We start from the raw sequence: 18,492 nt of genomic DNA on the forward strand, positions 1-18,492 counted from the left end.
CACTGTCGACTTCGTCATATCAGACTGTAGCTTTCATTTCGCTCCTCCTAATAAACAGGGAGCGGGTTTTTAAAAACAAACAAACCGATTTATTCACCTCATTCAAAACTGTCCCGCACAAAATCGTAACTGCTGAATACCTATCGCCGTCACGTCAATCAAAAACGCGCACCTGTTTTTTTTTTTTAAACACTTTACTATTTTCCAACTGCGCGTCGTGAAGGCTTCGTTTTTTTTCACGGGCACCTGTTTTTTTTTCACATACCACGAAAAACACCCGGGCAACGCCGGGTACCCCTCGCTAGTATTTTATAAATTTCAGTTTCATTATTAAGCCTTTCTTTTTATTTTTAACGTGTTTTTAATGCTCCTTTTAAAAATGCCGCCATATAGTATCGACAGTAACAGTTCGACAAATCTTACCTACATTGCCTGCAGGCATTTTTCAGTTAACAGGCCTTCTATATCTCGGTGGCCGTGATCATGCTCTAGCAGAGAGCATGATCACGGCCACCGAGATATAGATATCTTTTTAACGTCATCGGATAAAGAGAGAAGGGGAGAGGATTGTGGTGAAGATATTTGCTGGGGCTGATTGTATCGGTTGCTAGTTTTCTTTCCTATGTTCTTATCCATTGTTCAATTGAATAAAACATGAGTAGGAGGTGGCGAATGTGTGATATGAGTAGGGAGGAAGGAAATTGAAAAAGCAGACGACCGTTTTTTTTTGTTTTTTATAGCGAACACTTTAAGAGTTGTCAGGGCTTTGGCACTGGAATATCGTGGCAACGGATCGGAGAAAAGACTATTCCATAAGAAAAAAGGCAATTAAGCAAAAACATGGTTGCTTAAGATATGTTCCGCCAGAAGAAAAGATATACAAACCGATAACTGAACTTTGAACTGTTGATTAATGATGGGATTGGTGTTCGATCTCATGGAAAGAAACACTTCATTATTTACATTAAATTTTATCTATGTTTCATTTTCGCATTAAATTGCTTTATTTTGCGTGTGTTTGTATTTTTTATTTATTTGCAAATGATCTCGTGTTCTACTGTGGGCATTAGAAGCCTCAGGGAACATAGTACCGGCAAAATATAAATGTTAATGTTAATCACATAACTGACATGCATAATCTTTTTTTCTATAATAAAGACAAAGACCAATATATATATATATATATATATATATATATATATATATATATATAAAGGAGATTAGAATAATAGTCTAAAGAGCTAAGTGTATTTTAATGTAACAGTGAAATTACTAGTTTAATTAAAATACAGGAAATGCTCGTTGTAATTTAGATATATAATAAGCTCGATAGTTAAATGTCCTAGAGCTAATTCAATATTAATTAAAGTGATTTTCAATTTAAAAATTTAAAAAAAAATTTTTAAATTTAAAAATCTAATTTTAATTAAATTAAAAATCAGTTTCATAAGAAGGAACAACAACAAAGTCAATTATCTGTATGATCGTTTCGGAAATCCGTGCTTTTTATTTGTGGTATACATGAAGTTATGTAGAACAATTATATATAGTTTTTTTGGTAAGCACGGTCTCCTCATCAGCAAATTTAGGAGGATTTTTATTGAATTTAAAAGACACCATAAATAAACCTAGCATTAAAAGTAAGGCAGATGAATCTGAAAAAATTGAAATAAAAGGTTTGGATTTAAAATTTATAAGAAAATTAATATAGGTTATAGATAGAAATGAGTAGAAAAATATATATTTTTTGAATTTACATAATAAATTTGATTTAAAAATATATAGAGATTTTAGTTTTTCTTTTTTTGAAATCAGGAACTGTGTTTAAAGTAGTCATTTAGATGTTTGCTATAGCTTTTTATTTTATTGAATGGTGAATTTTAAAAGGGTGACGCTCGTGCAGTAAATTGTTTCCGTTAGCGTATTTTGATTTAAAGACGCTACAGTTAATATATATAGAGAGAATATTTATTTTGCAAGTTTTTAAGGGGAGATAATTGTCATGTATTATTGACTTTATTTATTATTTGATTTATGGGTCTTTTAAATTCAATAAAAATCCTCCTAAATTTGATGAGGAGACCGTGCTTACCAAAAAACTATATATAATTGTTCTACATAACTTCATGTATACCACAAATAAAAAGCACGGATTTCCGAAACGATCGTACAGATAATTGACTTTGTTGTTGTTCCTTCTTATGAAACTGATTTTTAATTTAATTAAAATTAGATTTTTAAATTAAAAATTTTTTTTTTTAAATTGAAAATCACTTTACTTTATATATATATATATATATATATATATATATATATATATATAAAGTAATCTTATGAGAGATTCTTTATACGCCTGTCCGTTCTAGTTATCCGAAACTACTGAGCCGATTTGGCTGAAATTTTGTATAGATCTTTATAAGGTGCAGCAAACTAAGTATTATGGTATCCGTTCGATGCACAGTCAGATTAATTTAACCATATTCAACCTACAATTTGGCATAAAGCACGCATTCTAAGTCAACGCACTATAACTTTTGTCTGTTATCAACGGTTTAAAATGTTATATTTCCGTGTCGTCATACAAGAACGAGTAAACTTGTGCCTTTTATTAACCACATTAGTTTCGTACAAGTGATTCGAATTCACTTCAAGTGGTGAAATAAAGCAAGAAATAAAATAAAGTTAGACAACCATATTATCGCACACCTCATCGCCTGAAATAAATTTGGAAAGAAATCTAAGTCAACGGTGAGGGTTTTTTTTAATGTTTGAATTCAGATTGGATTGTATCATTGTTCTCTTTTATTGCAGATCTTGCGGCAGATTATGTAACCAAAACATAAACCTGCTTGAAAATGCGTCGTGTTATTTTGCATTGGTGGAATGAAACAGAATCCTGAAGATGATGCGCTATTTTGAAATATTTTTTTAAATCTTTCAGGCACCACTTTATCGGAAGTCACAGTATTTTGACGATGGTATTCGAAAGATTGATTATGTTTTGGCATACGAAGATGGGAAGGAAACAAGCCACGAAGAACAGAAAAAGCAGCAAAGAAGAAAACGGTTTGAAGAAAGTCTCCGGAATCAGGATCTACAGTTGGAATATTCAAAAAAAGATGTGAGCACTTGCTTTTCTTATTTGATTTTAAAAAAAATTTTTATTTGATTTTTTTTTTTTTTAATCACTTGTGAAAAAATTCTTTCCTCTGGAAGTATCATTAAAAAATTTTGATACTCCATAACGATTTATGTTTCTTTCAACGTTTGCTTAAATTTGTATGTAAATTATTCACACTATTTCCATCTTGTGTGTTATTCAAACGTTTCTGCTAAAGTAATCTCTGACCTTCCTTCATGTGCATCTTCTCTGGGGTACTTGGCTTTTGTTCCGTCAGCTATGACTTAGTCTGAAGTAATTTGTAGTTTTATTCTTAGTATCGCCTGCACGGAAAGATTGAAGCTCTAACCCCCAGAAGTATATTACTGATTGTTACTAAGCTCTTGTATTCGTTACACCCCAAGACCTTGTTCAAATAAAGCAAATAGAAATTATTGATCTTCGTGTAAAAAAAAAATTAAAATAATAATTTACTCAAATTAATATTTGCACCGTACATTCACACACCTCCACATATATATATATATATATATATATATATATATATATATATATAATGAATAAAAAAGAATACGAAAAGTATAAAAGCTTATAACTTTTCTTTATTCGTTTTCAATTGGTGACGTGCAGGAATACAAAATAATATTATGAAGAAAAATTAAAAACTTTTTTTTATAAGTACATAATTTTCGACCGATCCTTCAGTCTTCATCGGTGTAGTGAAAGTATGAGGATATATATATATATATATATATATATATATATATATATATAATTTGATGTTATATATAAATTCTTTATAACAAATATAAGACAAAAACATCAAATAAGCCACACGGAAAAAAAAATTCATATGCACATATATATGTGCATATGTAAGAAAAATCAAAAGGGAAATATGAAGAGCAAATATAAGACCATCATATGGGCTGTATCTGCAATCGTGAATAAGCTTCCAATAAACCGAGGTGAAATATCGATTCTTTCCACATGGCTTGTTTGATGTCTTTTTTGTGGTCTTGTATTTGGTCTTCATTTATCCCCTTTCCGTTTATTAATTCTTTACATATAACATTACACATACGTGTGTGTATGTGTGTGTGAAAATGTCTGTCTGTGTGCATACATTTCCCTACCAAACAACTCTGTCAATTTCCAGTCTACAGACTCGAGATTTGACATTAGAGGTATTGAGATTGGGAAAAATCTTTTTAATCAATTTTCAGCCAGAAATTTGGCTGTCAAGAGCTCAAAGTTCAACGATTTGACCTTTGAAAACTCTACCAAACTCCTCCGCCAATTTTTGATCTAGACACTTGAAATTTTAAATGTAGGTTACTTGGACTTGGATCAAACTTTTTAATTGGAATTGAGCCCCCCCCCAAAAAAAATAAATGTTAATAAGTCAAAATTAGGGCCAGAATTAAAAATAAATTTGACCCTTGCTGTCTCTACCAAATTACTCAGCCAATTTCTGGTCTAGACATTTGAAATTTTACAAAAAGTGTATTCAGAGATAGGGCAAGCTTTTTTTAATCGGTTTGGGTCGAAAATTTGAACTGCGAAGGGGTCAAAGTTCAGAATAGTTGACCTTTGCGGTGTCTAGCAAATTACTCAGCCAATCTAAACATTTGAAATCTATACATAACGGGTATTCAGACATGCAGCAAGCATTTTAATCAGTGTTGGGGCGAAAATTTGGCTGTCAAAGTTTAAAGAGTTGACCTTTGCAGATTCTACCAAACTCCCCCGCCAATTTTGGGTCTAAAGACTTGAAATTTTAGATGTAGGTAACTTGGACATGTGTAAAACTTTGTATTTTGATTTGAGACCAAAATAATAAATGTTAAGGGGTCAGTTAAAGAACTGCCTCTGACAATTTTTGGTTTAAACATTTGAAATCTTACATAAAGTGTATTCACACGTAGGGCGAGTTATGAACAGTACATAGGGCCCGAGCAAAGTCTGGCTGAACTGCTAGTATGTGTATACTAGGTACGGGCAAAAATAGGGGGACCTAGTTTTGAAAGCCGATTTATCATTTTTTTTGTAGGTTTCCGACTACTTTTTTATTGCATTTGAAAAATTAGAGACTAAAGTTTTTTTTCTAAAGGAAAAAATTTGTACATGTGAAAAAAAAGTTATGAAAAATGTTTTCACGGCGAGCTAACCAATTCAGCTACATTTTGAAGTTAAATAAATTCATTGTAAAAATCCTTTAAAAGATAAATATTAGTTTCCGGGGTCTATTTCAAAGATAATTAGTAAAGTCCTAAGATATTGAATTAAATTTTTAAAAATTAAAAAAAAAAAACACCTTGTTTGTGCAAAAATAACTTAATTAGCCCTCAAAAAGCAAGTAATTTACCGTTCGCCAAAAACGCAACAACCTAAAATTTTATTATAAGGAGGCCCAAAATTTCAGCCGATCGAAACGCTGTTTCAAAATGAAGTCATGATAGTAAAAGGAGGTGGAGGTGCCAGATTTTTTTTTTCCAGACGTGCATTCATACATTCCTATTCTGAACGTTTGTATCAATTTTTATCATTTTTTAATTTATTTTTTGAGTTCCTGTTTTTAAATTAATTTTTTAATTGTTGATCGAGATTATATGAAAATTATGCTACCCCGAAAGTTTCACATTCTTGCAAGGAAATTAAAATCTTGCATATAAAAATTATGCGAAATCTGTAATTAAAAAAAGTAGAAATATTTTTGCTATTATAATTTTTTGTGTGTGAAAATATTAAATAAACAATGCTTAATTCAATGGTAATATCGGTAGTTCGAGAAATTCTTTTTTCTTAGAGTTATATCGAATTCATTAATACGGACTTTAGGGGCTTTTTTCGTAATGTTCCTGTAAAAATTATTTTTTTTCATTGTTACAAATTACGATGCTTTATTTATATAAGCAAACATATAAAAAAAAGCAAAAATAAATTGTGTTTTTTATTTACTACTGAAAACCATAAATGTAGTAAAGGTATTTTTTATTTAAACAAAGAATACATTTCCACTCAGGTTTAAATAAAAATAATTGCTTCATTATAATGAAGTAATTATTTTTCCACGATCATTATTTGATAAATACTGAAGATTTCATTAAAATTGTTTAATTTCCTGATTTTTGGTGAATTTTTAAGTAAAGGGAGGGTTCAAAATGTTTATATATTTTGAGCATCAGCATCGTCATTCATTTTGCACGTACCTAGTGTTTCTCATGTCCTATAATCAATCGATTTTTCATTAGCTGAGCATTTTTGCCATGCTCTGACAATCTATATAAGCTGACTGGAGATGCCGAGGCAACATTCATGGAAAAACGAGTCCGAAAATGCAGAAATATCCAATTTTCTTTTCATTTCGACAATATTATTATTCTGAAAATATCTATGAATATAAAAATTTGAACAGAAATTATATTAAAAGCTGGACGAAAAATAATGAAAGCTACAATGAGTTATTTCCCTTGGATTCAAATATTGTTTAAAAAATTGCATGCTTTAGATTTACTTTGTGTTTTTATCGTACATTTTTTTTTTTTTCACATTTTCACCCCAAACTGTTGTAGGGGGCTACTATCAGCGACATAAGCATCATGAGTACTGCGTAGGGAGTTGGGCAGCAAGATGTCGGTTCACGTTACACTTGAATTTCTGCATGTCAGTACAGTTGGGGAAGCAGGGGCCCGGAAGGGAATTCCAAAATCTAGCTGTTCTGGGGAAGAAACTACTAGAGTATGTAGAGGACTAGGATATATAAATCTTAATCCCGTTACAAAAGAAAAATAATGAAACGAATGGAATGAAGGAAACAAAAACTCAATTGCTGGATAAGATAAACGTGTCGTTTATTTACTGTTGAAAGAATGAATGTTTTAGGTATAACACGTGTTCATGTCCGCGTGGGTGTAACCATCGTTTGTTGCGGGACTGGTGGTGTAGAAAGAAAAGGAAATGTGTGTTCATCTCACGTTCGGGTCATTATCGTTTGTTCGCGTCTGGGAAGAGAAGTGAGGGATGTAGTGGAAAATGGGAATGATAGTCCAGCGTGTAGACAAAGAAAAAGATAGAGGGTTGACATCAGTTAAACTGTGCGCCATGGTAGCCGTCAGCTACGCAGTGGTGTTCTCTGGCACAAGTAGTAGATAGAGAAAGAGTGAGAATGTCAATCCAGTTCATGGAGAGAGAAAGCGTATAAAGTGTACGTACTGTCTGTTGGCTTTTTGTCCCACATAGTAGCAAGTGGCGTGAGGCACGCTGTCGGTCCGTAGACCGTCCAGCTAGGAAACTGGTCTGAAAAGAAAGAAGCTGCTTATTGCTTTTGCATTTATCGGTGTTTCCTGTGGTCTTTTGCGCATGTATGGATTTCCTTTGAAAAGGGAAGTGACGTTGTCCATGCATGCGTGTATGTGCGTACGTTAGCGCGTGTGTGTATATACGCAAACGTGAATATGTGTACGTGTGTGGACGTGGGCGCGTATGTATATGACAAGTAATATAGCTTGAGATGTGAACGCATTTTTTTGTGAGACTAGAAAAGGCTCACACAAGTAGAAGGCTCTCTTACATCTAGGGATCTCTACCATGAAGGGGTGGGATTTAGCTGCTTGTCGGAGAGTATTTACGTCGAGGGGGCACAAGTGCTTGCAGTTCGTCAGAGCATTCACTGTTAAAGTACTTGTACATATTGTATTTCTTAGAAATACTCCTGCACTTCTTGTACAAATGGATTAAATTACTTCTAGTGTAGTTAGTTGCAATTAAAAAATTAAATATTTTTTCGTTTTTACTTCCCGACAAAAGAAAAACGTTAAACACAAGGTTAATTTTTAATTATTTAATAGTGTAAATATTTTGGTACTTCTGCATTTTAGTGACCGTTTTTCTGTGAGTCGCGCTTGGCAACAACCGGCGTAAAAAGACGCCAATTATAACGAGCGAGTTTCATTGCGTTTATTCAATCACAAACAACAAACAACAACAAAAAATAAATAAAATAAAGAAAACGAATTAATCCAGGCTGGAAATGATTTGTAAATCCACAGAAACCGACCTTGTTTCTGTCAAGAAAACCAACTGCTAGCAACGGAGAGGAGATTGCAAACCTGTCGGCGAAAATGCATTATGAAGAAACAAAACGTAAACAATGGTTTTGGCTGGAGGCGGGGACTAATAGCCATTGCAGACAATGATATCCTTGCGCCATGGCACGTTTATCGAGAGGTCCCATCTCCTGCCACCTACGATTATACGATTCATATATTTGTGGGCGTTCGAAATGGCAACACAAAAACCTACGGCGAGAGTGTGATATCGGGTCGGATCAGTCACACTCTCACTGACTGGAAAAAAAAACTTCCTGGGGATATTTACTAGGACTATTTCCTAATGAATCCCCAGCAGATCGGAGGCCCAGGGCACACAGTGGAATTGACGAGTCCGTTTTCAACAGATGAAAACATAATGTTGGGAAGGTCGTCGAATCGCTCTGTCTTCGGAGGGATACAACTCTGCTGAGAAGTAGGTACGGGCAAAATGAATGCCGATGCTCAAAATGTATAAACATTTTGACCCCTCCCTTTACTTAAGAATTCACTAAAAGTCAGGAAATTAACCAGTTTTAATGAAATTTTCAGTATTTATCAAATGATCGCGGAATATAATGATCTAATTATTTTTATTTAAACCTTAGTGAAAATGTATTATTTTGTTTAAACAAAAAATACCTTTACTAAAGTTATGGTTTTCAGTAGTAAATAAAAAACGCAAGAATTTATTTTTGCTTTTTTTAAAAAACGCAAGAATTTATTTTTGCTTTTTTTATGTAAATAAATCATCGTAATTTGTAACAAAATAAAAATAAAATAATTTTTCAATGATTATAAATTGTTTTTTTAACCAACTGTAATTCTGTATTAATATTAATAAATAATAGCGCTAACTTTTTTTTTTTTTTTCAAAGAATAAATTGTCAGTAGTATAATGAATTTAATAAACTTTTATGCATTTTTAAATAAAGGAAGGAGGGTCTTCGGCTCCAAAAAAAAAAAAAAAAAAGAAAAAAAGTCGCTCGGTATGCCGGAATAAAGACATAAACTATGTCTAATTTGTCCTTCCATACATATTTCAATTTTGCCGCGAGAGTTTATTTTGATACGAATGAACGAGTCTCGTTGCTACCAGTGGTACATTTTTGGATAATTATGACTTTTTTTGCAAAAGTTAAGTACATTTATTGTATTAATTCATTATCTTAAGACTTAAACTTAATACTTAACTTGGAAATAATGCCAGAAAACTTAGATTTTTCTTGCCAGAAAAATGTAAACGCAATTTTTATCATAATGAATTTTTACGTGAAATCTAGGGTTTTTCAGATTTGAGACAAAATTATTCCATGTATTTTTTATTTCACACTTTTTTTTTTTTGAGAAATTATCTTTAAACTATAATCTTTCAAATACAATAAAAAAAAGTACTCGACAAATTTAAAAAAATTATGATTAACCGAAGCCGCCATTAATTGCCCGTACCTACTGAGAAGGGTTTTCTTGTCACAGTCCCAGATCGTAAATCAGAAACCCTTCTTCCGTTAATAAAAAAAGTACATACTGCCGGGGACCACGATAGTTTCCGATTGCTAGAAAGCATACTGCAAAGTAGCATCAAAAGGGTAAAAACATCTTAGTTTTAACCAGTCTTCACTTCGTGGACACTACGACTAGGGCTTCCACAAATCATAAGGAGAGGATGTTGAAAGACGCGAAACAATGAAATAAGGGTGTGGAACTAACCGCGACCTGCTCGACATGTATTTTAATGAATTTGTGGAGACAAAGATTTGGAAAGCTTTTGTCTCCATCATAAAGCATATAACAGAAAGCTACCCGGTTCAGGAATTTCCTCCTTCTACATTATTTAACCTTTCTCAGCCTTACTTTGCCGTCGTAAGCTGCTTTACTTCAATCAGTAGAAAATACTATCCTTAAAGAAATAGGCTCTCCTCAAGAAACAACCGCACGTTGAACAAAAATGTTTACGCCTAACCAACAATAAATAACTGAAAACCGCAAAAAATATATATACAAAAAATAAAGATTTTTTTTTTTTTGCTGTAAAATAAATCGCATAAACAATTGTTTTACATAAACTGCAGTCGTCGGCTGCTCCAAACTTTTCTTTGAAAAAAAGTTATTACTCCCACCCCACAAAAATAAAAAAGCAACTGTCTAAAAAGATAATAAAACAGTAAAATGTTTGTAATTCTTACGGTAGATTTCTTTTCTTTTTTTCTTTCATTTTTTTCTTTCATTTTTTCTTTCATTTTTTCTTTCAGTTTTTCTTTCATTTTTTTCTTTTATTTTTTTTCATTTTCTTTCATTTTTTCTTTCATTTTTTCCTTTCATTTTTTTTCATTTTTTCCTTTCATTTTTTCTTTTTTTCATTTTTTCCTTTCATTTTTTCTTTTTTTCTTTTTTCTTTCATTTTTTCTTTCATTTTTTCTTTCATTTTTTCTTTCATTTTTTCTTTCATTTTTTCTTTCATTTTTTTCTTTCATTTTTTTCTTTCATTTTTTCTTTTCTTTCATTTTTTTTTCATTTTTCATTTTTTTTTTCATTTTTTTTTTTTCATTTTTTTTTTTCATTTTTTTTTTCATTTTTTTTTTCATTTTTTTTTTCATTTTTTTTTTCATTTTTTTTTTTCATTTTTTTTTTTCATTTTTTTTTTTCATTTTTTTTTTTCATTTTTTTTTTTCATTTTTTTTTTTCATTTTTTTTTTTCATTTTTTTTTTTCATTTTTTTTTTTCATTTTTTTTTTCATTTTTTTTTTTTCATTTTTTTCTTTCATTTTTTTCTTTCATTTTTTTTACTGTCATTTTTTTTACTGTCATTTTTTTTACTGTCATTTTTTTTACTGTCATTTTTTTTACTGTCATTTTTTTTACTGTCATTTTTTTTACTGTCATTTTTTTTACTGTCATTTTTTTTACTGTCATTTTTTTTACTGTCATTTTTTTTACTGTCATTTTTTTTACTGTCATTTTTTTTACTGTCATTTTTTTTACTGTCATTTTTTTTACTGTCATTTTTTTTACTGTCATTTTTTTTACTGTCATTTTTTTTACTGTCATTTTTTTTACTGTCATTTTTTTTACTGTCATTTTTTTTACTGTCATTTTTTTTACTGTCATTTTTTTTACTGTCATTTTTTTTACTGTCATTTTTTTTACTGTCATTTTTTTTACTGTCATTTTTTTTACTGTCATTTTTTTTACTGTCATTTTTTTTACTGTCATTTTTTTTACTGTCATTTTTTTTACTGTCATTTTTTTTACTGTCATTTTTTTTTCTGTCATTTTTTTTTCTGTCATTTTTTTTTCTGTCATTTTTTTTTCTGTCATTTTTTTTTTCTGTCATTTTTTTTTTCTGTCATTTTTTTTTTCTGTCATTTTTTTTTCTGTCATTTTTTTTTCTGTCATTTTTTTTTCTGTCATTTTTTTTTCTGTCATTTTTTTTTCTGTCATTTTTTTTTCTGTCATTTTTTTTTCTGTCATTTTTTTTTCTGTCATTTTTTTTTCTGTCATTTTTTTTTCTGTCATTTTTTTTTCTGTCATTTTTTTTTCTGTCATTTTTTTTTCTGTCATTTTTTTTTCTGTCATTTTTTTTTCTGTCATTTTTTTTTCTGTCATTTTTTTTTCTGTCATTTTTTTTTCTGTCATTTTTTTTTCTGTCATTTTTTTTTCTGTCATTTTTTTTTCTGTCATTTTTTTTTCTGTCATTTTTTTTTCTGTCATTTTTTTTTCTGTCATTTTTTTTTCTGTCATTTTTTTTTCTGTCATTTTTTTTTCTGTCATTTTTTTTTCTGTCATTTTTTTTTCTGTCATTTTTTTTTCTGTCATTTTTTTTTTGTCATTTTTTTTTTTTTTTTAAATCATTTTTTTTGTCATTTTTTTCTTCCCTTTCTGTATATACTTTAGTTCTCATAGTACGTTGGTTATTTTTTCTTGACTCGCAGTGCGAAAGTACCAATTTTTTATAAAAGCTATTAATTCTGTTGTGGTATTTCACCCTACAGATAATAATAAACTCTTCGACTTATGAAAACCGGGAGAATATATCTTTACGTTAGCACCAATTTTATGCGCTATTCACGTGCACTTTGCAGTCAGACTGATGTATAACTACACACTTTATTTGTTGTATTTGCATTTCTGTTCAAGATATTTGCTTCCCACTAATTACAGAGTTATCGCTTCCTTCGAAACCTTTATGGGATCACTGTACTGGCGATGTCACCTACAATTAAATTGTTGTTAGCTATCTAATTGAAGTTTTCATTATCCTCCTAATGTTTATAATACGGGATTAAAAGCACAATACAACATTCATACATTTAACCTATGTTCTGGGTGTGTAACGCTATTAAGATGACTTGTGTGCCGAGTCATTTTAATTCCTAGCGTGGGTGTCACGTCACGGGGTAGAAAGCCTATATAAGTATAAAGATCGGAAGAAGAAAAAGGGAAGGAAAAGGCGGATGGCGATTAGAAAGTTAAACTCGAGAAGTATGTGATCCTCTTACTTTTAACACTTTAAAAGCGAGCCGCCCAGCCAGCAAGCGGTGTCTGATGCCGTGTATTGACAGCCGGTCGACATGGCGGTCAGAAAGCAAAGTATTGGTGTTAAAAACGTGTCGGCAACTGGTATAGTAAAGGAAGAAAATAAATAACTTTTTTTCATCTGTTAGAAAGAACATTACATGTGTTTATCTACGGAAAATTTCTAAAGTTCTGTGTTGATAAAGGGTTACTAGGGACGCATAACGGGGACATGACAACATTTATAATAAGAGATAGATTATATGAAGAGAGATGTGCATATCCTTCCAACACGTGTCCTGGTGACACAAACGACATTCCCTAATTTGATTGTCTGTTACTCTCTCTGGCCTAAATCTGATTTATAATTATTTCTAACTACAATGGATAATTCCACTGCATTCCTGGAATCATATCTAAATAACAATATGTATTCATTTTAACTTTGGATAATCGAGTTCGATTCCAGCATTCTCCTTTTAATAATAATTATCTTCGATCCTAATTACTTTGTTTCTAATTAAATACCGGGATGTGTCCCCCTTCAATATACAGCAGAAGTTGAGATTTCCCCAAATCAATAGCAAGTCCTCAAAACATTAATATTTAGATATTTTTACGGAGCACTCCAACGAAAACGGATACAAAGGATAGGTTTGCTCTATATCAGAACAAATAATTCCAAACCGGACGAGAATTATTAGGTTTATCAACCTGATGTTCTCATCATGTCAGAACCAATCTAAGCAAATTATTCTAAAAACATGTTTCACCACAGAATAGTCTCAATAGAAATTTAAGCAAAATAAATTACTGCTGCAGCACCCATCAAATCTAAGATCACTATTAGACAAATATGTATATTAAACTTGTATTAAATTTAAATGGCATGTACAATATTAATTTTCCAAACTTCACCTACTTCTGGGGCAAGATTTGAAATAAAATTGAAAAAAAAAGAAAAACTATAATAGTGTTCGAAGTGAAAAAGGACATGGTGTTCCTACTTCATTCTCGAACAATGTTGAGTATTCCTGCTATATTTTTTAAAAAGTTTTCGCATTTTGCTACTCCATCCAAATGTGAAATGTAAATATACTTATATAGATAGACAAAAACAAATTTTTTTTATCTATTTCTGTTTTTCGCTTTTATTTTACAGGTTTCTTTTGATAGAAAGACCAATTTTATTAAAATTCATGCTCCATGGCCTGTATTGTGCCAATATGCTGAAATCCTGAAAATGAAAATGCCTCTTGCGGTAAGTTTTTTTTTTTTTTTTTAATGTAATTGTGTATTTTGTAATATAATTCGATTGAAAGTTTGGTATTAAAAATTTGTTTTTTATCCATTATCTTATTTAATATTTTTTCCATCATAATTTTAGTAAAGCTTCATTTTATATAGTAGAAACTGTTTGTTTAATATAGTTAGACAATGGATAAAGATTTTTTATTTATTGATCATGCTTGCAATTTCACTTGCAGTTTCATTGACTTCCCAACAATTTTTACGACCGATATCAACAGAATAATTTTTTTAACGGTTAAACTTGCAGCTTTCAAAAAAAAAAAACTCGTTAAAAGAATTTTTTTTTTTTTGCTTGTTTTTTCTTTCTAGCTTTTTTTTCTCATGTCTGTAATGAATTTGTATTTTTAAAACCTTCCACCATTTCGAATTCTAAATAGATTAGTTCTCACTATATTACTCAATTTGATTGCATTGTTTATCCATTTTTTTCCTTTCCATATTTTACTAGATTACTCGTCGCAGAACTGGTTTATAATATGGAGATATCTTTGAACCTTAATAAATGCAAAAGTTCGTACGTCAAAATATTTCAAAATAATCGATCGTAATGATTTGATAAACTGTCAATTGGCTTGAATAATTAGACGGTCTTAAAATGGCTGAATTACCTGCACAATTAAATGGCTTTAAATGATAGTTTAAAAAAAATTCAGAATCTGCATAATCTTATGTAATAAACCTATGGTTTTAATAAAATTTAAACCATGGGTTAGTTTCATTAGGAAGAACACAATAAGTAAATATAACCTTTTAATCGCATTAGACGTACATAGTGGATTATATATAATATAAACTTAATGCACAATTAAGACCACTGTTGGCAAATTATATATGCAGTTATTTACCTTGAACAACAGTAAATAATTTCCCTTGCGTTATTACTTGGAAAAAGTGAGGAACTATTCAATTTTGAAATAGAAAAACAAGATTTGCACTTGCAAGATTTAAAATTGAGGTTTGATTTGTTGTGGGCGTTGATTTAGAGCTGAGTTGATGCGTTTCATTTAGCTGTACGTTTTGATATGTTTTCGCAAATATGTTGCATTTATGTTCACATGTTCCATTTATGGGTCGCAATTTTCACTCGGATATTCAACCATGGTTCTTTACATATCCCGTGCATTCTGTTTACCTTGGCAATCCATGCGTATTTGGATTCTGAATGTAAAGACTTTTAACATGCAATCTTTAAGTAGTAATCAGTTTACGTATTTCTATTTTAGCATTCATGTTATCTTTGACAAATCTTGAAATAAATTTATATATACTTTCAATTTGTCTTTACATAAGCAGTAATTTGTTATTACAGTCATGACCATGTTTCGGTCTTGTATTTAGTAACTAGAGACCTTTTCGGGCAACAATGCTTATATTAAAAAGCGGAATTCTTAAGAATTAAGATTAAGAATTCCGCTTTTGAATATAAGCATTATTGCCTGAAAAGGTCTCTAAATACTAGAAGACCGAAACCTGCTCATGACTGTGTAGCAACAAATTACTGCTTATGTAAAGACAAATTGAAAGTGTAACTTGCTCTACTTCGGTATTGAGCACTCTTGTATTAACCTCGTTATATTTCACTGGTTACCTTACCTGTGGAAAATAGCAACCTCAAATTATATATATATTAAGATTTGGTAAAAAGCTCTCAGAAGACTCTTTTAGAAAATTAAAATTTGAAACAAAATGCCTTGAATTTTTCTTTACTATCCGAAATTAATTAGAACAAATGTTAAACTTAAAAGGATCTAATGATTTTTAATATTTGCACCTTAAACGTGGTTTCAAAGATATTTTTCTGTTAAAATTTTTTAATTTTTTTAAGATGCTTTTAAAAGCTTTTTTTTTTTTTCTTTTTTTTTTTTTTTTTTTTCAAATCTCGTTACACTACTGGCACCGGCACGTAAAGTTAAAATTAGAAATGTTCTCTACCTGTTATGTATGACCACCTCGATGACAACACGAGCCAAAGGCAAAAAACTTTGTAATTTATTAAAAAAAAAAAAAAAAAAAAAAAAAAAAAAAAAAAACTGGATATTATACTATCCGAAGGTAATTAGAAAAGCCAAGTTTAAAAGTTATCTAATTATTTTTAATCAAATATTGGCGTTTTAAACAGGTTTTCAAAGACGTTTTCTATTTATTCAAAATTATGAATGTATAATCGTAAATGAAACTCTTTTTATTCTGTTTATTCTTTCATTTAATTCAGTGTGTTCTTGAGGCATTAAAGATGGCGACCAACTACTTAGAGAAAGTACTCTAACACGTGACTGCTGCATAAAACATAACATGGAATATAAACTATTGTAGCTTTATTTATATTGGATAACTCATAAGCTTTTATTCAAAAAACTGATATTGGTATCTGGTTTTGATTCCATTGCATTCCAAGATGGTTGCACAACTACCACAAATATATTTGTTGGTACAGTCATATTTGGGTTTTGATGTTTTTACTATAGTAGGTCTTAAATTATACTTTATTTTACAGAAAAACACAAAAGGCCTAAAAATTTAGAGAACGTTTGAATGAATTTTTAAAAAACATTTTTCTCTCAAATCAGGAAAATGACATGGAAGAATTTGATTCCTGTTGGAGCAAATGTCCAAATCCATTCGAGTTGGATTCGGACGTTGTCAAGCCGGATCCAAACTATTTTACGGCTCCTTTCAATCGAGAGAGAATGGAACAGTGAGTATTAAATTGTTTTTTTTTTTATTTCTGGTGATTAAATAAATTTACGTTTGTGTACTAATTTTGGATTTATTCTTGGAATTTTATTTTCTCTAAATTTTTATGTAGAGAAAATATATAGAACTATATAAAAAAAAACTTGTTCAGAGTTTAAAAATTACACTAAAAATACGGAACAATAAAATTATCCCAAAACCAATTGAAGCTTTAATATTTATAGTCGAATTTTACCATTTTCACAAGAGATAAAATGTTAAGCTCAAAAGGGTAAAAAAAAAAAAGAAATGTCCTTGATTGTTGTCTCTGTAACTTGTGGGCGGATAACCAGTTGTAATATTCTAGGGATATAATTTTTAGTTTGTATATTTGCTCTTTTAAAAATGTTTAACTAAACTGCGTGGTGCTGATCAACAAAACCAATGGAGTTTTCGGGTGAAATACAATGCCAAAGTTCAAAATCTTTATATTCATGGGAAATGTATTTAAGATGATCAATTTCGGAACTTCTTTGTTAAAATTTCATCTCGTAAATTAACACCCATTTTTGAAAATCTTTATTCATAACAATAACTACCTTTTATTTTCTGACTTGGTTCTCTCTGTTAACAAGCTTATAAATGCCTCGCTTGTAAAATTATTCAGATTTTAATATGAAATATGAATTTAAATCTTCAATCTCTTCGTGAAGTTAACCCAAATCCATTGAAATGGTTGTGTAATCTTCAAAATAAGTGATAATCCGAGGTAGCTAAGGCAGGAGAATATGCCGGATGGAGAAAGAATACCAACCAGATTCTTTTAGGAGATCTGGTCAGTAGGGCTGTCGTAAAACGAGCATTTTCATGGTGGAAGATGATTTCCTTTTTGTTAATAAAAGGTAGTTTTCAGGCCAACATGGCAGAAAAATATTAATGATGCTTTAATAACTAATCTTAATACCCGAAAGTATCCTGTACCTCTATAAGGCCACCATTCGCCCATGTATGGAGTATTGCTGTCATATTTGGGCTGGTGCATCTGCTACTAGTCTCTCTCTCCTTGACAAGGTTCAAAAGAGTCGCAAATCTGATAGGCCCTGAAGTGGCATCTAAGCTTCAGCCTCTGTCTCATCGACGAAATGTTGCATCCCTCTGCTTCTTCTACAAGTATTTTAATGGTGAATGCTCTGATGAACTACAAGCACTTGTGCCCTCACGACGTGAACACCCTCGACAAATCCGACAGGCTGCTAAATCCCACCCCCACACTGTAGAGATCCCTAGATGTAAAAGATCTTTCTACACCAGTAGTTTCTTCCCCAGAACCGCTAGACTCTGGAATTCCACTCTAGGTCCCTGCTTCCCCAACTGTACTAACGTGCAGAAGTTCAAGTGTAACATGAACTGACAGCTTGCTGCCCAAATCCCTACATAGTACCGCAGTAGATTTTGCCTCTGATAGTAGCCCCCTACACCAAAGTGGCAATGTGCCTTGTTTGGGGTGAAAATGTAATAAAAAAATAAAAAATCTGAAAGGAAAGGTTATGATTTAATTATGTTTAAGCAGTAATATATACAAAAATACAATAGATTAAAATGTCCTTCTATATAACTATTTCTTTACATATAAAACTAAAGGAAACACATTGAAAAGAATGTGAGCATCAGCTGACTTTAAATGTTAGTATCGTTTGTAATGAAATAAAAGAATTGATTTTTTTTTAATTCTTATGCAAGTTCCGATAAGTATCAAATCCATAATCCGAACAATCCGATTAA

At 30.7% G+C, this 18,492-nt stretch overlaps 1 protein-coding gene across 13 annotated transcripts in view; it reads left to right on the forward strand.

The window, feature by feature from the left end:
- Positions 1-18,492, forward strand: part of LOC145287867 (anoctamin-4-like) — a 746,862-nt gene that overhangs the window by 537,027 nt on the left and 191,343 nt on the right. For all 13 annotated transcript variants that reach the window (XM_080135748.1, XM_080135749.1, XM_080135750.1 and 10 more), the window contains 3 exons: positions 2,942-3,121; positions 13,889-13,987; positions 16,605-16,732. In XM_080135748.1, the coding sequence (XP_079991874.1) occupies positions 2,942-3,121; positions 13,889-13,987; positions 16,605-16,732 (407 nt within the window). The remainder of the gene's footprint in view (positions 1-2,941; positions 3,122-13,888; positions 13,988-16,604; positions 16,733-18,492) is intronic.

This window comes from Euprymna scolopes, chromosome 11, assembly GCF_053919585.1.
Source record: "Euprymna scolopes isolate OS-2025 chromosome 11, ASM5391958v1, whole genome shotgun sequence".
Classification (NCBI taxonomy): Eukaryota; Metazoa; Mollusca; class Cephalopoda; order Sepiida; family Sepiolidae; genus Euprymna; species Euprymna scolopes.